Here is a 25,949-nt window from a genome sequence, read left to right on the forward strand (position 1 = left end):
AATTATAACTGCTTTAAATATGACTGCTGCTTATTTCCTGTGCACTTCAATACTGGTCTGCGCTTTTGGTGAGAAACAAATGGAACCTTAATGTTGTTCTAAAGGCTTATTACTTAATAACACAAAAATGTCCTGCTAGCGCTTGCCAATTTAAATGACAGAGAATGGTGACTTCAGGTTTTTTTTGTTTGTTTTTTGAAGCGGATGCATATCTGTTGTAAAATAATCCTATGCATCTCCTGGCATATATTCCAAGCATTCTGAAGGTATGGTGAGAAACAAACTGAAATGGCAAGTTATTATATTTTATGAAAATCTTGCGTTGCAGTGCTCACGCTGCGCACAGGTGCATATCCTTTTGAGATATCGATTATAATCAATTTTAATAAAACACAAGACTACATTATATAACTCTAACAGTAGGCTATTTAATATCTGTTGTTCTCCGGTTGTCAGTCAGAATGACAGTTCTTGCGTGAACATAGGCCTGTATATACCCAAGCCAATTTATTATTCTTTCCTTTTTGTCTTAGTGTTTAAAATATTTATTTTGAAACAAATTAATTAATTAATTTCTTAATTAAACAAACAAACAGACTTACTGGGTGAGCAGGGTAGGCTATGACAGCTGTCATATCATACCCTGCCATGCCCAGCTGATGCAAAGAATAGAATTTTGTTCATTTGTTCCAACAAAACGAAAAATCAAGAATTTGGCTTCATTTTTCTTTTTTACGTTCAGGGATAGAAAACAAATAAGCAACTTGAATATTCGATCTCTACATGTGGGCGGGAATGAAACGCCCCTCTCCGCTGAACATAATACACATAATAATAGTCCTCCGCTTCTATGAATTCTTAACGTGTTTATTTCTACTACATTTGATCTCTTTCTCTTCATCAAACAGCCAGATTAACGAATGGCTTGACACAGACCGTATCGAGGCAGAGCCTAGACAGAGCTTTCTTTTGTGTAGGCATACATTCTGCAGTGTGTTGCGCAGCTTTGCCACACAGATTTTGATAGTTAGCTATAATAGATCAGGTGGTGTACCAAAGGACCAAAGGCTCTGCCTCCATACGGTTTGTGTCAAGCCATTCATTAATCTGGCTGTTTGATGAAGAGAAAGATTAAATGTAGTAGAAATAAACATGTTAAGAATCAATAGAAGCGTATAACTATAATTATGTTTTTTTTTAGGACTATTATTATGTTGTAATGTTTGGTTGACCAATCAGCGGAGAGGGGCGTTTCATTCCCGCCCACATGTAGAGATCGAATATTCAAGTTGCTAATTCATTTTCTATCCCTGAACGTAAAAACGAAAAATGGATTCTTGATTTTTCGTTTTGTTTGAACAATTGAAAAATGTGCCATTTTTTTCAATATTAAATAAAAAAATGAATGATCGGAAGATACCCTGATTGTGGAAGATATTCATTTTTGCAGTGCCACGACTTTATGTATTTAAGACTTTCTGCTCCAATTTAAGGTGAATTAAGACATTTTAAGACCCTGAATATCATGATTTGGCTCGTTTCGGTATTTCAGTTGTGTAACTCAAACTGATGCAATGTCAGCAAATGTGACAACAAGCTGGAGCAAACACTCTGCAAGATAATTGTGATGGTGATATAAGATAATATTGTGAATATTGATATAATGTTGATGCTCCAGTGTGTATTTGTGTGAGCGCTCTGTGAAGAGCATCAAAGGTTTCTATTTATGATGTGTTTTTGAGGCATTGAGCAAAGTAGCCAATCACGGACATTTCTGTTGAGCACGTGAACGTAATGACCAATCAGATGGTCCGAATCCACTCAACAGTGTTGAAAACGCTGGAGTTTGTTTAGAGCAACCTCTAAATGAGCTCAGCCAAAGCACATTCATGAATCCCTGCATTATAAAAAAACAACACAATGCAGATAAGAGATTCATTGTGCAGTGTTGTCCGCTTCAGGGATTATAATGGGAGCACCCTATGAACATAATAGACATTGCAAAGTTTCTGGATTGACAACCTTATTTAAATGGTGGATTGAATCCGACAGTGATAAGCAATGTAACGGATGGGGGGGATAAACTGATACTGTAGCCTATGTCAAAGATCTGTGCACTAAACGCAAACTGTATAGTTTGCATTTAAAGTGAAAATGCAAAGTAATAAATCTTGACACTTGTTCTATGTAATGTTTCGATTTTTCTAGGTAGATTGCACATTTTGTATAATGCAATAGTAATTATTCAGTAATAGTTCAATAATAAAAAAGACAATTTTACTTGGATCTATTCAGTTTTACTGAGTATGGAGCACTGAGAAGTGCTGTTGTTTATATATTTATGCTTGAAAGATTCATTTAGCAGTTATCTTTTGAGTAGGGCTGCACGATAAATTGCATGCGATATTTAACACGCATCTTGTCAGTAAAGCCGGTTCGGTAAATCTCCATCACCTGCGGGATTTCACATTGAGCAGCATTAACTACACAGAGCCGTTGTTCACTGACGAGCTGCGCAAAAAATCGTGCGAATATCGCATGCGATTTATCGTGCAGCCCTACTTTTGAGGCTGCTTATTTGTCACCTATCTTATTGATTTAGTATTGATACCGAGGTATTAGACCTGGTATTGTACCGAAGCCAAAATTGTGGTATCGAGCCAACCCTACTGCTAAATAATTGATTAATCATGAGGTTTAAAAAGTAATATTAAATATATATACAGGTGCATCTCAATAAATTAGAATGTCGTGGAAAAGTTCATTTATTTCAGTAATTCAACTCAAATTGTGAAACTCGTGTATTAAATAAATTCAATGCACACAGACTGAAGTAGTTTAAGTCTTTGGTTCTTTTAATTGTGATGATTTTGGCTCACATTTAACAAAAACCCACCAATTCACTATCTCAACAAATTAGAATACTTCATAAGACCAATAAAAAAAATTTTTTTAAGTGAATTGTTGGCCTTCTGGAAAGTATGTTCATTTACTGTACATGTACTCAATACTTGGTAGGGGCTCCTTTTGCTTTAATTACTGCCTCAATTTGGCGTGGCATGGAGGTGATCAGTTTGTGGCACTGCTGAGGTGGTATGGAAGCCCAGGTTTCTTTGACAGTGGCCTTCAGCTCATCTGCATTTTTTGGTCTCTTGTTTCTCATTTTCCTCTTGACAATACCCCATAGATTCTCCATGGGGTTCAGGTCTGGTGAGTTTGCTAGCCAGTCAAGCACACCAACACCATGGTCAATTAACCAACTTTTGGTGCTTTTGGCAGTGTGAAGGAAGCATGAAGTGCTCCAAAAGTTCTTGGTAAACGGGTGCAGTGACGTTGGTTTTAAAAAAAACACAATGGACCAACACCAACAGATGGCATTGCACCACAAATCATCACAGACTGTGGAAACGTAACACTGGACTTCAAGCAACTTGGGCTATAAGCTTCTCCACCCTTCCTCCAGACTCTAGGACCTTGGTTTCCAAATGAAATACAAAACTTGCTCTCATCTGAAAAGAGGACTTTGGACCACTGGGCAACAGTCCAGTTCTTCTTCTCCTTAGCCCAGGTAAGACGCCTCTGACGTTGTCTGTGGTTCAGGAGTGGCTTAACAAGAGGAATACGACAACTGTAGCCAAATTCCTTGACACGTCTGTGTGTGGTGGCTCTTGATGCCTTGACCCCAGCCTCAGTCCATTCCTTGTGAACTTCACTCAAATTCTTGAATCGATTTTGCTTGACAATCCTCATAAGGCTGCGGTTCTCTCGGTTGGTTGTGCATCTTTTTCTTCCACACTTTTTCCTTCCACTCAACTTTCTGTTAACATGCTTGGATACAGCACTCTGTGAACAGCCAGCTTCTTTGGCAATGAATGAACCCATTAAAAAATTACTGAATAAGAGTAATCAATACACTAAGGAAAACAGATAGGTTTTTAGCAGGGACTTAAAGACAGGCAGAGAAGGGGCCATTCTCATTTATAAAGGCAGGGTATTCCAAAGCCGTGGCCGTGGCCCTGCCACCGCAAATGCACGCTCCCCTCTACGGTTAAGTCTAACATGTGGAACTACCAACAAAGCCTGGTTGCAAGATCTTAGGCTTCTAGATGGAGTGTATAAATGAAGGAGTTCAGAGAGGTAGACAGGAGCTAGGTTATGTAACGATTTATAAACAAAGAGTATAATTTTGAAGTCTATTCTCTGATGAACCGGCAACCAGTGTAGAGATCTGAGAATTGGAGTAATGTGTTCATGTTTCAGAGGAAGTCTGAAGACACTTCAGAAGAAGTCTGGCAGCAGCGTTTTGGACTAGCTGGAGGCGGGCAATCTGAGATTTAGATATACCGCAATATAAGGAATTGCAGTAATCTAGTCGAGATGTAACAAACGCACGAACAGCCATTTCTAGAGTTTTTGGAGTGAGAGAGTCTCTGATTTTAGACAGTAGACGAAGTTGATAAAAACTGGATCCGATAACGGAGGAGATATGTTTATCAAATCTTTTGAAATGCACTCTTTTAACGGTGCAAGTTGTTGTTCTTGTTGAATATCCGTTCTCTCTCAGAAATAGCAGTTTGTGAACAATGTTTTATTTGAATATGATGATTCATTTTGAATATGAAAATCCAGCAAGGAAGCGACACAACATGCATCTGAGCCTTGCAGTTCCTCGAACATAACGCCACTGCCAATCTTTTTATAGAAGTCCAATGTTAAGGAAGTCTACTGATATTTCGCTTTCAATTACGAGAGCAAGAAGCCAACCCAATCCATAGGCCAGCTGTCCATTTGACCAGTTCTTCCAGATGTCTACAATCCACGGCAAGAAGCCGGAGCATCCAACCCTTTGCCAGAGCTGAAGTGTTGTGCCAGCTAAAGACGTGACTAATTTTTCCTTGGCTTGAGGTCATTGGTCATTTGGTTACAAACAAAACAAGCTTTCTTTTGTGAGTTACAGTAGGCTACATTGAATTTTAACGAGTGACCTCTACAGCGCTGGTACGACCCGACACATTTTGACTCTCATTTTGTACTTAAATGTTTTGAAAGAATGGACGTGTGTTCCATGAAATCAAGCATACCATAGTAAACATTCAAATACCACATCAAAGTATCGAATGGTACCAGTACTTAACTGGCCAGAATTATACTCCAGCTATTAAAGTTGACGACTCGGTTTAGTCAAGTAGAAGACACCGGGGCTAGTTGTCACATACACTGCAGTGATTCTTTCCCACTGTGTGTTTAATTTTAAACTTTTAAGCTGCTTTAGACACAAACTTTAACTGCAAAAATATGAATTATTAAACATTTGTATTGTTATCCCCAAATCATTTGGCCCACTGAACACACTCTGGCCCAATAGCAGGTCATACTGTCACAATAGAAATTATTTTGGGTGAATTTTTTATTTTTTTTTATGTCATTACATTGGTTGGAGCATAACATTTTTGAAAAAAAGATATTTTATTCATATTTGAAGTCCTTTGTAGAGGACGCCAGGACTGAGTTATTAAAAAAAATAAAAATAAAATAGACATGAAAAGGCATGAATAGCCAAAAACAATGTTTTATTTTTTTCATTCACCAACCAGTCTTTAGGTTTCAGTCTATTTTTAACCAAATTTTGTACAAAGATGATTCTCAATGTTATGAAAGATATAACAGAATGATTTGATATACCATTATGCAATATGTGCGTAACATGTCCAGAAATTGGTATTCCCATTCTATGCAATGTATCTATACACTGCATCTAATTTGCATATTAATGTTCCTGTGTTTCCCCCAAATTCCTGATTAACATGCTGTTTGTCCTGTGTGTGAAAATGATGCCGTCTCATATAACAAAAATCCATATTCCGATTTGAAACCCACAACACAAGAAGTTTTTCTTTTTACGACAAACAATTAGAACATTTGCCAGATTTAAAGGATAATCACAAAATATTACCATATGAGTGCTAAATTTGATCATTCTGTCAATTCAAGTAATTTTAAAAGACTAAGGAGAGGGAGTGTTTATGATCAAACCTCAAACATCTGATATCTCCAAAAATCCCTGAATGTGCTCTGTACAGGACATCTAGACTTAAAACTGTGGCATGTAGGGTCTCAGAGAAATCCACTCAAATATAATGTCCTCTACAAAGGACAGAAGTCTATGCCTGGGTCCCAGGCGGATGTACGGGGTAAGTTGTCACAATGTATGTCACTATATGCAAACTTTAAGCAACAAAAAAGAAACTATTCAAGAACAGCACGGAAACGATTCAAGAGCAGCACGAGCACTTCAACATGCAAAACCACTGCTAGAAAAAAACTAAACAAACACACCTATGGACTTCTGACTCCAAACCTCAGAGTTACTGAGATTTGTGGCAACTTCCCCGTGTGACAACTTGCCCCAGTCTCACCTGCTCGTCTGTTTAGCGTATCTCACCTGCACGACGCGCTAGATAAACAAGGCTGTGCGCGTGTTGCGTCGCGTCGCGTCGCGTCGCGAATAACGCAGTTGAGGTGAGTATGCAGAGTCTAGCAACATCAGAAGATAGTTTAGCGTACTTACCACACACTTGAATACAAGACCTGTGCTGTAAACCGCGGACTAAAGCGGGGCGCCTCTGCTGCTTTCGCACGGATCACAGCACAGATCTCTACTTCCTGATCTGCCTCTGAGAGACACACTTTCCTGAGGAGCCGAGAGCCAGTCAGACAGTCTGCTCTCTATCGAACCCGCCGGGGGATTTCCGCAGACTTCTGCTGTTTCAGTTCATTTAGGATACAAACCTGTAGGGATGTCTTTCTTCTGCTGAACACAAAAGAAAATGTCTGGATATTTTATGGAGAGAAAAACAAAAAAGACAATGGGGACCAGCAGTTGTTTGGTGACCCACATTCTGTATCATACAATACTGTATCATCTTTTGTGTTCAGCAAAAGAAGGAAATTCTTTCTCGTATATTTATACACGCACAGAAACCCGTACATTACATATGATTATTAGCGAAATGATTTGCCCGGTTTATTTCACCTCGAGCGTCCTCACAAGGCATGTTTCACTGTATGTGTGTGCACGTGTTCAAACATTTGGCCCTAGGGTGTAGAAACAAACATTAATCTATAGCCTGCAAAAGAGGACACACTAGATCTTGATTTATATAAGGCTATTTGTTCAACAATGAGACTTTTAGAGGGGTTCAGAGGGCTTGATTTAAAGGGGTCATATGATGCGATTTCAATTTTTCCTTTCTCTTTGGAGTGTTACAAGCTCTTGGTGCAGAAAGAAGATCTGTAAAGTTGCAAAGACTAAAGTCTCAAATCCAAAGAGATATTCTTTATAAAAGTTAAGAGTCAGCCACGCCCCCCTAAAACGGCTCGTTCTAACACGCCCCCACATGTCTACGTCACTGTGTGGGAAGATTTGCGTAACGCCTCCCAAATGTTCACGCAAAGAAAGAAGGCGTAACTTTTATTCTCGCTGTAGTTTTGTTGCCGCTGCCACCATGTCGTGAAGACGCTGTGTGTTTCGCTGTGAAAGCGAAACTGCTTTGGTTGGTCTTCCAAAAGAGGGCGATATCCACTTCGTCATGCCTGGAGCTGATCCGTGCTGGTCGTTGAGGAACACTGACGATTCAAACACGAGTTTTAGGCAATGTAGAGTAGCACTTGTTGTTTGTCATTTCTCCGATCACAAATGCAGACAGAGTTTTATGTTTACATTTTTTACATTTATGTTTACATGTTTGCAACACAACGTGTAAAAAGACAGTATAAGTCATTATAATCAGTAATTATGTCCCCACTGGATGCAACAAATGCCTCGTTTGTAATGGGTTTTAATGTTTTTGTCTCGTCGCTCCGGCCGGACACGGCATCAACAGTATGTGAGGGGCGTAACATTTCCGTCACACACTTGAGGTATTCGGCCAATCACAACACACTGGATAGCTGGCCAATCACAGCACACCTCGCTTTTCAGAACGATGAGCTTTGTAAAAATCGACGAGTTTCAAAAAGGAGGGGCATAGAAGAGAAAAAATAATGAACAGTACGTGGAAAATAATGTGTTTTTTTAACTTTAAACCGCATAAACACATTTCATTACACCAAATACACAAAATAATGTTCTTTTTAGCAGCATCATATGACCCCTTAAAAAAAAATTCAACTTTTTTTATTTTTGTAATGTACAAGTCATATTAAAACATTTTTTATAGTCTTCTCTGCTGATTTTTTTAAAATATTTTTTCAATGTTTTTATTTTTAAAATGCTAAAAACATTTTTTTTTACAGTTTTGCTCCACTTATTATGGCCTTTTCTGATACATTTTTTCAATATTTTTTCAATGTATTTTTAAAATTCTAAAAATACAAAAATCAAGATGTAGACTGAAATCAAATTAAAACCTTTATTGTCTTTTCTTACAATTTTGCTCTACTTTTTATTGCCTTTTATGCTGAGTTTAGATTTTTATGTATGTCTTAGTGTTATTTTTTAAATTTTATTTTCAATGTTTTTATTTTGAAAAAAATTGAAAACACAAAAAATATCAAGATGTGGACTGAAATCATTCCCAAAGAATACAGGAAAAAATAAATAAAGAATCAGTATTTTGTATCTACATCTAAAATGAATCTTGGTTAATTTGATTTAATATATACATACATATTATGTGTGTGTGTGTTTACTTCTAGTACAACAGATCAAAATGACAAAAAAACTAATTCATATGAATTTGTATTTATTTATTTATTGATCCAGCTTTTCTAAATCAATAGCTATTTAATAAGTCAAAGTAAACAATATATTTTAAGCAATAACATTGATTCACCTGTCATAGGATGTGTATGTACATTTAGAAAATTCGAATTATACATTAATATATGCAGGGCAACACACTGTACATATACAGTGCAGAAATGTATTCATCAATTCAGTTTGCATTCAGCTTCACAAAGAGAATGTAGTAACAGTTACATCATTTCTGCAATTCTGTTTGGTGCCACTAGTGGAGCAGAGATGACTTAATTAAATTTAAACCTCAGGTTTAAGACGGATTACACGATCAATGATCAAATTTATTATTTATCAAATGCAATCAGAAACTCGGATTTTTACACATAAAAAATTATCCTTGGTAACATATTTAGATTTTAGCTGCCATGACAGGAGACCTTTAAAACCTCGAAGACTAACTGAACCTCCAAAACAAAAGAAGCAAAGCCTGTGTGGAGGTGAAAATGGTTTGCATGTGAATCTATAGCAATAAAACTACATAAAATATATATATTTTAGTAAATACTGAGAGATGATGGATGACTTTGCTTGATAATAAAACATCCAAATTAAATAAAAGTTAAAAAACAAAACAAAAACAAATTTCTTTTCAATCTGTACAGCACATCTACATGAAATAAACAGAAAGGAGCTGACGCGAGACTGAAGGTAAAGCCAGAGTTTCTTCATCTGTTGATTGGCAGATCACAGTGTCAGCTGCTCGCTGAGTTTGATAGTGATGGCTTTGACCTCGGTGTACTCTGCCAGCGCATACTCACCCCTGCACACATGCAATATTGATACTCTTAATATTGTTCATGTGAAGGGCATTTGCATGCATAATCACAGGAAAATAAGCTTTTCCAACTCTAACCCTACACTCTAAAAAATGCTGGGTTAAATACAACCCAGTGCTGGGTAAAATAAGGACAAACCCAGCAATTGGATTGTTTTGAACGAGCGGTTTGGTTAAATGTTTAACCCAACCTTCTGGGTAGTAACCCAACCGCTGGGTCAAAACAACCCAATTGCTGGGTTTGTCTCTATTTTACCCAGCACTGGGTTGTATTTAACCCAGCATTTTTTAGAGTGTAAGATTAACTTTCATATTGTTAGTAATATTTCAAGATGAACATTAACTGGACTGAAACAACTTAGGTTTACTTGATTATCCATACATCAGATATGATCATCAGGCTTTTGAGGAAGGTTTATTTGTTCGTCTCTCAGTCATCACTTTATTGCATTGCATTATATGTTCTGAAACTACAGAGCTTTGATCACTAAGAATTTAAATATCATCTTTTATATTATTATTTATATAATTTGACGTCAGTAGCCTGCTATACTGTTATAAAGATCTCCTTGATTTACATTACTTTTTGTTCATATAAATATCAGCATATGCACCAAATTGCATATTTTTGCTCCGTTTTGGCCTCTGAATAAAACCGAGGTGTTTTTTCCTCGAGTTTGAGCTCCGTATTCTCACTTTATCAAACTGTTTAATTGTAGGATCAGATCAAGAGGGTGGAAGATGGACGTGAAAATCAAAAGCTACGGTGCACAGATATTTACTAACACTAAAAGTAGATCTCAGGGAAACAAAACGATTAATAGAAATGCATGTTCACATGATGAGACTGCAATGAGTGCGGCACTCACAGCTCTCGGCCGTTTCCTGACATCTTGAAGCCTCCAAACGGAGCTTGAGCATGCAAGGCGTTGTAGCAGTTCACCCTAGAGAACAGAAAGAGACGTGACCTTTGACCTCTCCTGGAACATATCAGCTATCAGCAAAAGGCCATACATCACCACCTGGTGGCCAATTCATACATTTAGGTCAGAGAGGACACAGAACTATGCATGTTTTATTATGTATTATAATTATATCTTAGTGCTGTCAAACGATTAATCGCGATTAATCGCATCCAAAATAAAAGTTTTTGTTTACATAATATATATGTGTGTTTATTATGTAAATACACACACATGCATGTATATATTTATATATTAAGTATCTTTATATATGATATAAATTATATGAATGTAAATATATACATTTAAATACATGTAAATATATATATATGCTGTATGTGTGTTTATTTATATACACATAATAAATATACGCAATACACACACATATATTATGTAAAAAAAACGTATTTTGGATGCGATTAATCGCGATTAATCGTTTGACAGCACTATTATATATATTTATACATTACATAATTATGCATATATTAATATATACGTGTGTGTGTTTGTATACACTACCATTGAAAAGTTTGGGATCAGTAAGATTTTTTATATTTACTTCTGCTTACTGAGGCTGCATTTATTTGCAGAAAGAAAACACTAATATTGTGAAATATTATTGCAATTTAAAATAACGCTTTTCTATTTTAATATACTTAAAAGTATCATTTATTGCTGTGATGCAAAGCTGAATTTTCAGCATCATTCCTCCAGTCTTCAGTGTCACATGATCTTCAGAAATCATTCTAATATGCTGATTTATTATCAGTGCTTTAAACAGCTGTGCTTTACTATCACTTTTCATCAATTTAACACATCCTTACTGGATAAAAGTTTTTTTTTTTTTATTATTGTCTTTTCATTTCAAGTTTTCTTTTTTATTTCTATAATTTTGTGCACATCTCCTTCATAGGCACAGTTTGGATTGATTTTGCCAGAGCTATTAATAAAACAAATATGTTCACATTTTCTCATTTTATTTGAATAATCTTGAGTAAGTTGAGGCTAAATTATTTTAATTAAAGTTTTTAAAAAGAAGCTCTATACTCTCGCGACTCGCTTCTCGTTCTGTTCCCGCTTCAGTCTGCAGAGATATGCTAAATAAACTAAATGGATATTTGTCGTTTTTTTAATAAACCCACAACTAAAAGAGTGGAGGTCTCTAACTCTGACACTTACAATATTTATTATGACACAGCAAAAGAGGCAGATTCTTCTACATTAGGCAAGATATATGTTTTTATTTCACTCTTTGTATAGCCTACCAGTCATTGTTAATTGCAAATGTATTTTAAATGAAGAAGAAATTATATAGGCTACAAATAATTGAAATATAGAAAATATGGTATACACGGTCAAAAAAATTTTAAACTCCACCTATAATCTCCTTGTCTATTATTAGATTAGTTTATTAGAGTAATTATTATTAAATTAGATTGCCTTATACTGTTCATTCTTCTCTGTAAGATATCAGTATTGAAAACCTATATTGGTCAACTACTAGATTTTGTATTTATTTAGATTAATGTCAAGGTGTGTATTTTTCTTGTGTAAAAGAATTGAACAGCAAGAGTCTCTGCCCAGACGGTTCCAGCCTCCAGCGCCGCAGACACACTCATGGCACGATGGACGTCTCGCGTGAAGACAGCCGCCGTCAGGCCGTACTGTGAGCTGTTGGCTCTGTCGATCACCTCCTCCTGCTTCTTAAACTTCATGATGCACTGAACCGGCCCGAAGATCTGTAAAACACACACATCAGCGCAACACTAATCTACAGGGGCTTACAGGAATAGTGCAGGGATAATGAGCATTATGTCATTCCAAAGCTGGACGCTCTTGGTTTTTATGGGAAATACTAAAGGAGCTTGTTTCCATTCAACAACAGTTCATTATGATCATGTCTTTCAAGCTCCAAAAAGGACAAAAAATAAAACAAACGCACAAGGTTATCATATGACTTCAGAAGTCAAATACTTTTATGGTGTTTTTTGACAGACGTGGTCATATGAGCTCTAGAGGTATGGAAAAGAGCCGAATGAAGATTCTTCAAATCCTCATTTAATGTGCACTGAAAAATAAAACAGCAGATAGGTTATGAATGGTCTCTTTTGCTGCCAGATGCATAATTTTTAGTCATTCAGCTGAGAGGATAAAGCAGAATGTCTTTATATCAGCAACAGCAAAATGGGAGAATAACTATGCCTTACTTTAAAAGGAAATATGATAGATAGATAGATAGACAGACAGAGTTGATCACAGGTCTATAATAGCACAATCATCCAGCAGGAGGCACTACAGGACATTAATTCAGATTTCTGTCACCTAAAGTCTCTATGGGTAGCTCAGAGTTAAGGTTATGTAAATTAACCTAAGATAAATTACCTCCCATTCATTTTTAAAATATTTAGGGTTCACTGAATACTCACTGAATACTCTGACCAGTAACACACACACACATATATATATATACACATATATAAACCGTTTTGACATGTACAGTGGTATTTTTGAAATAAATAACCACCTAAATAATAATATCAAAATATATCAAAGATCTTTAGTAATGCCACAGTACATTTTTAAGGTACTGGTTTCTAAGCATCACACTAATAGTGCATCTGCACCCTCACCTCCTGCTCATGTTCAATCCTCATGCTGGGATTGGCATTGACCTCTAATAAAACAGGCTTCAAGTTTTTCATCAGCAGGATATCAAAGCCCAGGATCTAAAATTGGAACACATCATCTTCTGTTATTCACTATTTATTGACTTTGAAAACCAGTGAAATGCAGAGAATTAGGGATCGCCTGGTGAAGGAAAAACAAAGTTAACAGCATATGGGTGTGTGCTCGTTTTTCTCATTTTAATGAGAAAATGCAAAACACGTCACACACATAAAGGAATTCGTTGCAAATATACCTGAAAACATGTCGGTCCTGGTTTTCCAAGTGGAATATCTGCCTGATAATACACCTTCAGTTCAGGCACAAGTGCAATTACTGTCTTGATAACCAAAGCGATAATGTCTGACCAGACCTTCTTGATGTCCACTCCTTTAGATGCCAGGCGATAGAGAACGCTAGAGAAAGTGCGTTTACTGCCAGTGCTGCAGCTGTCGGAGTGAACAAAGTTCCCGCTGTGCACATTAAGGGAGTAGTTGGTGAGGTGCATAAAAACATGACTGAGGTTCTTCTGGCTGGGTTCTTGGTAGGGTTCTGTGCAGAACCTTGACAGACCCTCTTTAGCGATGTAGATCTCTAGAGGCTCCAAGGAGCGGACCAGAACATACAGGCGGATATCAAACTTCAGTTTATCGATGAGCAGGGGTTTCTGGATGTATTCTTGAACAACTGCTTGTTTGATCTGAGAACCTGAGATGACCCGAAGGTCAGCAGGTTCACGGATGAGGTAGATGCCATCGCCCTGGGATCCGCTGTCCGGTTTGACAATAAAAGTGTGTTTGAGGGTTGAATCATTATCTTTCAGGAGACGAATCTTAAAAAAAAAAAAAGGAGACAAAAGCGGAAGGTGAACAGTGAGATTTTTTTCTAGCATGCTTGGAAAAGAACTTAAAGAGGCCATCTCTTGAAAGAAATAACCCTTTCAAATCTGAATTACATTTCAGTGACACAATGCTTTATTTCTACTCTTAATGCTGCCCTTAATGATAATCAACCAAGAAATTTATTTAATTCAATTTAATTTCTAATATCTATTTTAAGAGCTAAATATGTAAATACATATGGATACTTCAAGAAAACTCTTACTAATAGTCTTTATTAGTTATATATATAGTGTGTGTTGGGGGGGGGGATTCTTTCATCTAAATAGGACAACTATAGGTTTTTAAATAAGGAAAAATATTTTTATGTACTTTTAAGGGGTGAAAAATACCAATTTAAATAAAAATTCACATTTAAATTTTAAATTAACAATTGTATTACACCTGCCCTACATGTAGCTGTTTCCATATGTTTTACTATTGAAAGTGCACATACATGAAAGTGCACAGAGGAGTGCCGTACCTCTTCTTTGGCAATACGCATGTGGTCTTTGACATCAGAGAAGATGGTGGGATGGATGAACAGACCTCTGTCCTCCACCGCACAGCCTCCGCACTCCAGCGTTGCCCCCTCCTTCTTCCCACTGGCCACCAGCTCCAGGATCTTATCAAACTGATGCTGGTCGATCTGACCGAAGGGCAGAAATACATTAGAAATCTGCATAGAAGAAGAGAAAGACTCACAAGTTAACATATGTAGCTCACCTGCGGCCCGTGTGAGGTTCGTGGCTCCATAGGGTCTCCGATCGCTATATTTTTGGCTCTTTCGACACTGAGACGCACAAACTCGTCATAAACTGGCTCTTCCACGTAGACGCGTGATGCAGCGGTGCACGCCTGACCCTGGTTGAAGAACGAGCCCTTCTGCGTCTCCTCCACCGCCGACTGCACTGCACACACACACACACTTTATACAACACACTTACTCTTTTCCCATGCCCTTATGTTTTGTTTGTTTCTGCGCAACTGCAGTGCATTACGCAGCAGTGCCGATGTTCATGCTTAGATTCATTTGTAAACTTGATAACATCATGCATTATACCATTACACCCTTTCTGGAGTTTAATGAGCTGTGCATTGGCGTAAATCTGGGTTTGTGTGCAGATGTGAACATGCATGATAATAGACGCGTGTGAGCAGCGAGTTCACAGCTGCACGGGTGGTCTGGAGTATTGCAACATCACTGGGGCTGAATAAACTTCAGCCAAAAAAAGCCTAACCCCTTTAGAAATACAACCCACACCACAATCAAATGCACTTGAATGAACTTAAATCACTGTATATTAGTCTAATATGTACTGTGTTTAGCCGCTTAACCCTATAAAGCAGTTTCTCAACCCTGGTCCGGGGCGTCCCCCCAACACTGCACATTTTGTATGTCTCCCTTATCTGACACCCATTTCAGGTCCTGGAGTTTCTTCTAATGAGCTCATGAGTTGAATCAGGTGTGTTTGATTAGGGAGAACACACAAAATGTGCAGTGTTGGGGGGGGCGCCCAGGACCAGGTTTGAGAAACACTGCTATAAAGCCTACTGTGTCATATTTGATATATATACAGCACTGTGCAAAAGTCGTAGGCCAATAGTAATTTCACCCCCCAAAAAAAGTAAATAAAAAGGTTTTAAGCCAGTTATTTCTATCTTTTGCTGTAGTGTATCAGTAGGAAATATCAGTTTACATTTCCAAACATTCCTTTTGTCATGAATTGTAATAACCCAATGAGATTTTTGTATGCACAAGGAGTCTGACGACAGCCAGTGCTGCACACAGAGATCTGATCTCAGCATCATCATCCAGTCCGTCTGCGATTACATGAAGAAACTGAAAAATCTGAGACAGACTAAATCCAGAAGAACTGTGGCAAATATATATATAAGCCTTTAGGCTTGTCAGGGTAATTGAGTAATTTACATTTATGCATTTGGCAGACGCTTTTATCCAAAGCAACTTACATTGCATTCAAAGTATGCACTTTATCAGTTCATGCATTCCCTGGGAATTGAATCCATGACATTGCTATAGCATGCTGAACTGTCTGAACTACTGAAAGACCTGTCAAAAATGTCTGAATGTCATTGCATTAGATGAAAAACGACAACATATGCACTCAGATGCTGCAGAAGCTTCACTACACTTGATATTCTGAAATCAAGATGCATTTACTTGAGAAGCACAATGACTAAAAATTAGTAAACAAAAACCTGCCAATGGGTTAAGAAAAATAATATTAATTCAAAGGAAAAACAAGATTATTTTTCTTGCCCCATTGGCTTTTTTTTTTTGTGCGCAATTTTTAAGCAAAAAGTCACTTATTTTTGATACATTCTTCAGCAAACAAAACTTAATATTACATGTCATTATGCTTCTCAAGTAAATGTATCTTGATTTAAAAATGTTTAGATATTTGTAATAGAAAACAAGTCAAAAATACTAGTAGTAGTAAGGAAGGAAATTGCCATTGCCATTTTTGATCAGCTGGTGTTGTGCTGATTTTTAGTGGATGTATAAATTAATTATGAACATGTTCCACTAATGAGCCACAAACACTAAATATTTTGCATTATTTAAAATCGGACAAATTGGTTTTATACCTTACTATGATTTCAGATCATGTTCATTTGAAGGAATATATTTAATTAAATCAATTACTCATTTTTGCATATACCATCAGAATAATATTCTAATGTTGTATTGTAACAGTGCAACTTTTTCATTTGAATACATTTTATAAAAAAATGCATTTTTAAAGATGCACAATTTTTTTGTTTTCCTTGCAACCCTAAAATACCATAGAATAGTACATTTCGATTTATGAATCTAGCAAATATACTAGAAGAAAACAACCCAAAAGAGAGACACAATTCATTTCAATCCATTCATTTCTTTCATTGTATCTATTTATAAATGTATTCATTTTATTTTTTTATTCGAATTTATTTATTTAATAAAAATTAGCAAATTATGCAACAACAACAACAAAAAAAGCTCAATGCCACAATGGATCAATGAAAATCAAATCTTCCAGAGAGCCATGCGATACTTTATTATACCCCTAACAAACTTGCAAATGTTTGATTAAAGTGTGCTGCTTTCCTATCAAATGAATGCACTTGGTTTTTGTTTTCTAATGCAATGACATTCAGACCTTTTTTTAAGTGTCTCTTACGTGTCTAAATACTCTCCCCTCTTTTAAATAGAGACCTGCAGCTCTTCATTTGGGAGGATACTGCACATCTCGCTCCCATTCCCGTTTTTCCCAGCGTGGTCATTATTGTCTAAGCGGTGGGATCTGGAAAACCACATCACTCACGGTCTGAGTCAGCAAACACAATGCAGGGGTTCTTCCCTCCCAGCTCCAGAGTCACTCTTTTCAGGTTGCTCTTGGCCGCCGCCGCTTTGATCAGCTGGCCCACCTGAACACAAACACAGCGCAGGACAATAACCAGAGCGCTCACTAATGATGCCTCCACAAGCCGCTCTGCTTGTATGTGATTTATGAATATCAGCTGGTTTGTTATATAGATAATGATGGGGAAACTTGCCCAAAACAGCAAAGCGCTTTGAAGCATTACAGTTCAGAGCACATGAACGATGTTGGTCTTTACCTACAGCACTGATATATGAACAAAATTATATGAACAGTATTTGAGGAATTTCCAGGGGAACTAAATCTTAACGTGACAACTCAAGGGGTGTATCTGTTAATCTTTTCTGCAATCTAAGTGGCTCATATGGAAATAAATAAATATATAAAATGTAACTGTATTTCAAAATACACCATAAATTGTGAAGATATGAAAAAAATGCAAAGATATACACTGAAAAAAGATGTAGTATTTATACACTAAATTAGACATCAACTTTATATATATATAATTTACAATTTACACATTTTATTTGAGATATATTTTCAATTTAAATATATTTCTGTTAGTCAGAATATATTTTAAAAAATGCATTGGAAGACCTTAAATGTATTTTCATGCCGTTCAGAGTACATTTTGGCATGTCAAGGTCTAAATAAAATATATTTTTAATTTAAAAAATATATTTCTCTAAGCTGCACTGCTAACCATATTTATTTAAAATGTATATTTTTGGCAGAAAAAAAAAAAGACACTTACTGTATGTCAATAATTGCATTTGTGTCACTCAAATGTGTCTCTTCATCTCTGTATTTCTCTTAAGACTTTGAGCAATATGATTTTGCTGAGCTTATTCCCATCATTTCCTCACCTCCGTAGAGCCTGTAAATGCCACTTTGTCGATGTTCATATGACTGGCGATTGCCGCTCCAGCCGTTGGTCCAAACCCAGGTACGATATTCACGACTCCAGGTGGAAAACCAGCCTGTATGACATGATGGAAAGAACAGGCTTTATTTGTATTATTTATAAAAACATGCAAGCTTAATACTAAAGGAGTATCATGAATAGGTCAAAAAATTGCCCACGGGGACAGAGACAGCAAGACTGCTGATGTACACAAAGAGATGCTTTTCTTTTGAGGATTTAAACCACATTGATCTCATTCATAATGATGAAGACATAAATCATCTCTTTTTTAGATACAGACGGCTTCAATAGAAAGCGACTGAAGGCTTGCAGCTGCAGTTTAGTCCATGTCATGTCATGTGTCCTGCTCTCTTTGAAGAATTAAACATGATCATTTGAGCGTTTTGTATAAACAGCAACAACTCATTACCCACAATGTCGTTTTGTAATACAGCCAGGTTCCCAACCGGGTTTATACCCCTCTAATGTTGCAATTCTTGTTCAAATGTTTGAATAAATATATTTAATTCATTTAATTACTTAAATTAATAAATAAATGTAAAATTTAAAAACTTTTTTTTTAAATGTCATATAAGATCAGATAGCGTAATGTTGTATTGTAATAGTGTAATATTTTGAGTAGATTTTATTTGAGTGCATTTTCTTTTTCTTTTTTTACATTGTAACTTTAAAAAAACTAGTACTTTTAAAAATAGTACCTTTAGATTTTATAAATTTATGAATCTAGCAGACAGCCTAACTTTTAGCCACTGTTATGCATGATTTTTTTTTTAAATATATGTTTTATTTTATTTTGATATTTTTTTATTTACTTATAAAAAAGTAACAAATTATAAAAAATGTGCAACAAATTGCACAAAGATTTGCTTTAATTTATGCTATTGATTTTTTCTTTATTTTATTTCATTTGATAAAAAGTAACAAATTATACAAAAATATTTGCTTTATTTTATTTTTTATTAATTTTTTTAAGTAACAAATTATACAAAAATAATTGGCTTAGTGTTACAATGGACCAATCAGAATCAAGTATTCCAGAGACCAGTGTAATACATTATTATATTACACTGGAGTGCACAAAACCTCTGCCAAACTTTAATTTGGCATCATAATCCAGATCCATCATGAAGCCACGGTTGGGAAACACTGGCTAACAAAATCTGGGATGCGAGAAAGGCAATGCTGATGCAATCAGTCATCAATGTCCATGTGAATTAAATCTACTCAACAAACGAGAATGCCAAAGCAAAGCAATCCCATGAACCCCCGCTGCCCCCTCACCTCCTTTATGAGCGCTCCGACGTGAAGAGCCGTCAGCGGGGTCTGTTCAGCCGGTTTAATGACCACCGTGTTCCCGCAGGCCAAAGCCGGCGCGATCTTCCACGTAAACATCAGCAGAGGGAAGTTCCACTACAAATACAGAAGGCATTAAAACCGATTACGCTAAGGAATAGTTGACAACGGATTGTTGAATTACTAGAAAATAATGCACACCCGAGATGGTACCGTATTTCGCGGAGAGTGGCTGTTCCACCTCAGGTGTGCATTATTTTCTAATAATTCAACGGACCAGAGTCAATTATTCCAATTATACTACGGTTACCCAGAGCCGATCCTCCCTATACGCAAAATACGCAAGCTGCGTGGGGCCCCTGAAACACCAGGGGGCCCCCTTGCTCTCAAAGATGATTTAATTTTAGTTTTGTTTTTGAATTTGGCCAGCGGTTATGAAAACAAGAATGATAATTTCTTTCAATGCGGTGCGCTGTCGCCCTTTCTACGTAAAAATCAGTCAAATCATGTAATGTGAATGTCGTACAGTCTTGCTCGAGACTAAAAGAACGAGTTGAAAGCATACCGAGCCTCGGAAGAGACACTGTTTCTCAAGCGCTTTCCGCAAGCGCGATTCAAGACGGAGTGAAACACGGACAAATACCACCCCCCCCGACACAGTTTTGCGTAGGGCCCCCAGAAGTCTAGGATCGGCACTGCGGTTACCACACATCAAGCCATTGTTTAGATGATTTATTTCAAGACATTCAGCAGATTTTTGGCCTTAAAATGCTAATTTCTTACACATCTCATCCCACGCCTCCGTTGCTAATTCCAAAACATAATTTTAGAGCAAATAACGGAGGCTTGAGCCAATAATGATAGTTGACTAAGGCACAGATCAGACAGAAGGCGTTTTTTGCAGTGAGAGGCGCCTTTTCCAAATTGTTTTCCATTGGAAGTGAGTGTTTTAGCCGCTTGCTGCGCCTCGCGTTTTTATAGGAGCGCTCTGAGCGCCAGAAGTTGAAAAAAAAAATCAACTTTGAGCAGAAAAGCGCCCGACGTCATTTGCGGGTTTTTTTTCCATTGTCCAATTGAATGAATGGAGAGGCGGGACTACCGTTGTGGTGACGGAAGTTTACAGTTGCTTGGAACGTCCGGAGACTGCAATGTTGGAGGAGAAACTTGTGGTGGCTGTTGTGGGTTACCCGGAGTTTCTGCTAATATGACAGTTTACTTAACAGCAAACCAAAGATTTTATTATTATTTTGATTAGACTGACAGGACAGCTGATTCGGTGATTGTCTAGCAACATTAACAAAAAAAAACCTGCAGCGCACTACTCTTTTCTAAATTAAAAAAAGTCAATCAAAAAAAGGCAGTGCAGAGCGCCTTACGTTTTCAAACCTGAAAAAAATGCATTCTGTCTGATTCGGGGCCTAATGCAGTTCAAATGAAGTGCCTTGAAATGCTGAGAATTATTCAATGTGTTGATGTAATTTCAAATAAAACAGGAAGACAGGGTGGTACATAATGATCAGCCCCTCCCCTTTTGTGAATAGCCAATAGTGTTTCGTTTATATCACAGCTCGCCCAGAGCCGTCGGTTGAGCTCGGTAAAGCCACATTTGACAGCAGTGTCATACAGGGGTGTCCACACTCGATCCCTGAGGTCCCTGAGGGCCACCGTCCTGCAGAGTTTAGCTCCAACTTGCCTTAACACACCTGCCTGGATGTTTTTGGCATGCCTGGCAAGACTCTGATTAGCTGGTTCAGGTGTGTTTGATTAGGATTGGAGCTAAACTCTGCAGGACACCGGCCCCGACTGAGTTTGGACACCCCTGGTGTAATAGATTACCCCTTCAGATTCACTATACTGTACAACTGCTACTAATGCCAGAACAGACTGCGGCGGTTTGCCTCACACAACGTGAAACCAGACCTAATTCGCTCCAATGGATAGCATATATACACTGAATCTGATCCCATCTGATTACACGGAGTCTGAATCTTTCCCTATCCCTAGTGCACAATGTTTAGCAGCGTCTCTACTAATAATAGCGAAACTGTACGTTCACCTGCTTCAACAACAGCGCCGTTATTACCTCCCTAGTGAGAAATGTCATGTAGATTTAAATGTGCTAAATGTTTACTGATAAAATCGTCAGAGCAAAATCGTTTATATTTTTTTACTCTTCAACGGTTACGCTATAATGCTACTGCAAAAAAGGGAGGTCAAAGACAAAATTCGAAAGATGGCTGTGCACTTGTTTCTCTGACGCATAATGAATATAAAATTAAATAAACAAACAAATGTACATCAGTAAAGCTGTACTAGTTTGATTACAGTCTGAATGCTACTGAACTGGGATTGTTTTTCGAAACAGCAAACAAAGAAATTGAGTGCTGCGGCCTGTGGGTGTTCCTGTGTGGTTGTTATGCGGTATCTAGAGTATTATGGGTAATTGAGGCTAAAAAAAGAAGAAGAAAAAGCTTGTGAAAAAAGTGTGGCATGCACATTGAAGGTACCTCAGCTGTCTTTCAATACAAAAACACACCATCAAGTCTAATTGCTGTTCTTTGTTAAACTAGTTACATAAATATGTACACAAATCACTTGTTTACTAGTAGAGAGTTGTTAATTTTTTATTTTTTTTTTACATCTTTTTGGATGTTGTCATGGCAATTAACCATGTTTCTGGATTGCATTTTCACTTTTCTTATTTTTCTTTCTGAGTGACTCATGTGAACGCTGAGTGCCAGCGTTGCATTCTCTAATTACCACCAAACCAATCCCAAATATGAATAATGGCTTTATGATATAATCTCCAGTGTCTATCAACAGTGTGTGCTTTGTTTCCAAAGCAACGTAAGACAATAAAAAGGCATTTTCATTTATGAAATAAGATTTGAAATCCTGATTTGATAATTGATTTGTTGGATTTTGTAACTTACGAAAATTGAGACAATATGGCTTATCAACGATGACACTTCAAACAAGCCCTTTAATTATGATAACTTTGTTTATTATTATTAGAACAAAGATGACGCCCCTATGGATGTAGGGTATTCATTAAACTAGATAGATTGTTTTAAAAAGGTATTGGCAAAAATTGTGCAAAATTGCAGAATTCACTGTCACAATATTTGGGTTTTCTTTGTGGTTTCTAGGGTGTGACTTCAAATAGGGTGACAGAATTAAACAGCTTTGCATTTATTTTTACCCTAGGTTGTTGGGTGGTTGCTAGGGTGTTACATAACATTCATAATTTTGAAACCAGTCAGAACACCTTAGCAACCAATCTGAAAACCCTAGCAACACCCCAACAATCACCTAGAAATGGCACTGCAACCACCCACATCTCCTTAGCATTGTGGTGGCCTACCCGAAATGCCCTAGCAACCACTCTGAATAACCTAGTAAGCAACTAACAACCACTCAGAAAACCCTAGCAACACCCTAACCTATAAATGCCATTGCAATCATCCACAACACCTTGGCGATCTACCACCTAGAAATTCCCTAGCAACCACTCAGAACACCCTAGATACTACTCAGAAAACCTAGCAACATCCTAGCAACCACTCAGAAAACCATAGTAACGCCTCAATTAAGGTGACAGTATTAAACAGGATTCAAACAGATTTATTTAACTTTTATGTTTATTTATTTAGGTGGTTGCCAAGTTGTTGCATTCCATGCATAACTTGTACTGTCTGTAAGCACCCACCCTAGCAATCACCTAGTGACTATTCCGAACATCCAAGCAACCACCTTGTAATGCCTTAGCAACCGCTCAGAAAAGCCTAGCAACACCCTAGCAACCTACCACCTAGCAACAACCTAGCAACCACTCTGAAAATCCTAGAACCCACCTGTAAATGGCATTGAAACTACCCACATCTCCTTAGCAATGTGGCAGCCTACCACCTACAAAAACTACCAGCAACCACTCAGAAAACCCTAGCAACCACCTAGCAACACCCTAGCAACCACTCAGGAAACCATAGCAACACCTCAGATAAGGTATTAAACAGCATTCAAACAGATTTATTTTAATTTATTTAGGTGTTTGCTACAGTTTTGCATAGCAACCACCTAGCGACCATTCCTAGCAACCACCGAAAATTGCCTTAGCAACCATTAAGAACAGCTTAGCGACCATTTAGTGATGTCATTGTATATTCTATTGAATACGCACTTTAGATATATAATCAGACTCCTTTTTGATTACTTTTAGATTACTTTTAACCTAACTCATTTATCACATTGATTTAAATAGGATAATCTTGTACCATATTTGACCATTTAGTGATGTCATTGTATATTCTATTGAATACGCACTTTAGATATATAATCAGACTACTTTTTGATTACTTTTAGATTACTTTTGACCTAACTCATTTATCACATTGATTTAAATAGGATAATCTTGTACCATATTGATATAAAAATAGGTTTCCCAAACTTGGGTTCCTGATGGAACTGCAGGGGGTTTCAAAATAAAACATACTAAAAAAAAGATGAAATACTTTGTTTAACTGCATGTCATGTAACCATTAACCAACATCAGAGAATCACGTGTTACTTAATTCTTGAATTATTACCTTAAAATCTCAGGGTTATATCAAGTAAATATATTAGGTGAAAAAAGTTTGGGAATTCCCTCATTACATATAAAAAGGAAATAATGTGAATTTGTGCATTTTACTGTGTTTGAAAGACAAAAGCCTTCCAAAGACATAGTAATGCATGGTTAAATAATCCACTGATAATTCAAATAAAATTAATGTGTGAATCAGTAGTTAATGCAATGTTGAAATGTTGAGAAAACACTTCATAAAATTGAAAATCCAGTGGTCAAATGTTATAATTATGAATAATTTATTTCTAGTGTATGAATAATATGTAATCATGTAATCAATAATAACTAACTGTAGTCTGTTTATGAGTATTTTAAAATGTAATATAATCTAATTACAAGTACTTATATTTTTGGAATCTGGTTACATAATCCAGATTACCTGTAATCAGTTACTACCCAGCTCTGTGTATCTGTACACTTTTTTAGCGTGTATTGAGATCTTCGGTGGGCGTATGGGAGATATTTAATTACAAGAGAGTTGAATCACACTTTCGTTTCATAGCTCACGGTCACGCTGCTTTCTTGTAATTGGAATTAGTGAGGATTTAAATCTTCACAAAAGATCCCCAGAGCACCAATAGAGTGACGTCAAGAGAGAAAACAGCCTTTGGACAGTAAAGAAACCAAACAAGGCCTCGTGGTTTCAGAGAGTCGCGAGCTTTCATAAACATTCATAAACTTCAATGGCACGTGAGCTCATAATACAGTGTGCTGTCTGCGAGAGGGAGCGGTGTATTTGTGTTCGTCTACGTGTGTGTGTGAGTGTGTGTCTCTTTATCCAAAGTGTTTCCTTACATGCATCAGAAAGACTCTAGACAGGCGTTGGCTACAGTATATAAACAAAACCATCATGTATGTGTGATTCGGCGCTCACAGGATCCTATAGTGTTTATGATCTAAACCGTGTCCAAATATGTTTCTTATTTACATTATCTGTTTAAATGCCAATACTGTCAAATTCACAAATGAAGTGCCTTTTGCAAGTATTTGAGAATAGGATTTGAGAATAGGATTAATCAAATAATAAAGCAATTTCATGCTTTATTGCTTATATAGATTACCGTTGTCATACTACAAGCTATGTATAATCGGATGTAGTTAATCTAAAGTTGTCACACTACAAGCTACTAACAAAATGTACAGACAAGTTTATTTACTTGCATAAATTGATAATAATATAAATGTTTCTTGAGCAGCAAATCAGCATTAGAATGATTTCTGAAGATCATGTAACACTGAAGACTGGAGGAATGATGCTGAACATTCAGCTTTGATCACAGAAATAAATTACATTTTAATGCATTTCAAATAGAAATAAAAAAAACATTAAATATATTAAAATATAATTATTTAAAAATGTGATATATGCATCATTCAATATACTATCATATAATATATATATATTATATTATATGATAGTATTTTTGACTGTATTTTAGTATTTTTTGATCAAATATATTGCCAACCTAAAACCAAACTATTGATTTAAAAAATTTATAATAAAAATTATATTATTTTATAAAATAATTGTAATAAATATGATCAAATTACTGTTTACTGATACATATTCAAGAATAAAAAATAAAGTAAATAATTTAGTAAATAATTTTATTGAACTGGTGCATTTAAACGAACC

General features: G+C 36.6%; 1 protein-coding gene across 1 annotated transcript in view; it reads right to left on the minus strand.

Annotated features, from left to right (window-relative positions):
* Window positions 1-8,837: 8,837 nt before the first annotated feature.
* Window positions 8,838-25,949, minus strand: part of LOC107553814 (aldehyde dehydrogenase family 1 member A3-like) — a 28,167-nt gene continuing 11,055 nt past the window's right edge. Inside the window, exons 6-13 of the mRNA XM_016236121.1 lie at window positions 19,678-19,806; window positions 18,338-18,451; window positions 17,412-17,514; window positions 14,806-14,990; window positions 14,564-14,728; window positions 12,119-12,276; window positions 10,445-10,519; window positions 8,838-9,560 (exon numbers count right to left, since the gene is read on the minus strand). Coding sequence (XP_016091607.1) covers window positions 9,485-9,560; window positions 10,445-10,519; window positions 12,119-12,276; window positions 14,564-14,728; window positions 14,806-14,990; window positions 17,412-17,514; window positions 18,338-18,451; window positions 19,678-19,806 — 1,005 coding nt within the window. The 3' untranslated portion in view covers window positions 8,838-9,484. The remainder of the gene's footprint in view (window positions 9,561-10,444; window positions 10,520-12,118; window positions 12,277-14,563; window positions 14,729-14,805; window positions 14,991-17,411; window positions 17,515-18,337; window positions 18,452-19,677; window positions 19,807-25,949) is intronic.

The sequence above is a fragment of the Sinocyclocheilus grahami genome, unplaced genomic scaffold, assembly GCF_001515645.1.
Source record: "Sinocyclocheilus grahami isolate Dianchi unplaced genomic scaffold, SAMN03320097.WGS_v1.1 scaffold481.1, whole genome shotgun sequence".
Taxonomy (NCBI): domain Eukaryota; kingdom Metazoa; phylum Chordata; class Actinopteri; order Cypriniformes; family Cyprinidae; genus Sinocyclocheilus; species Sinocyclocheilus grahami.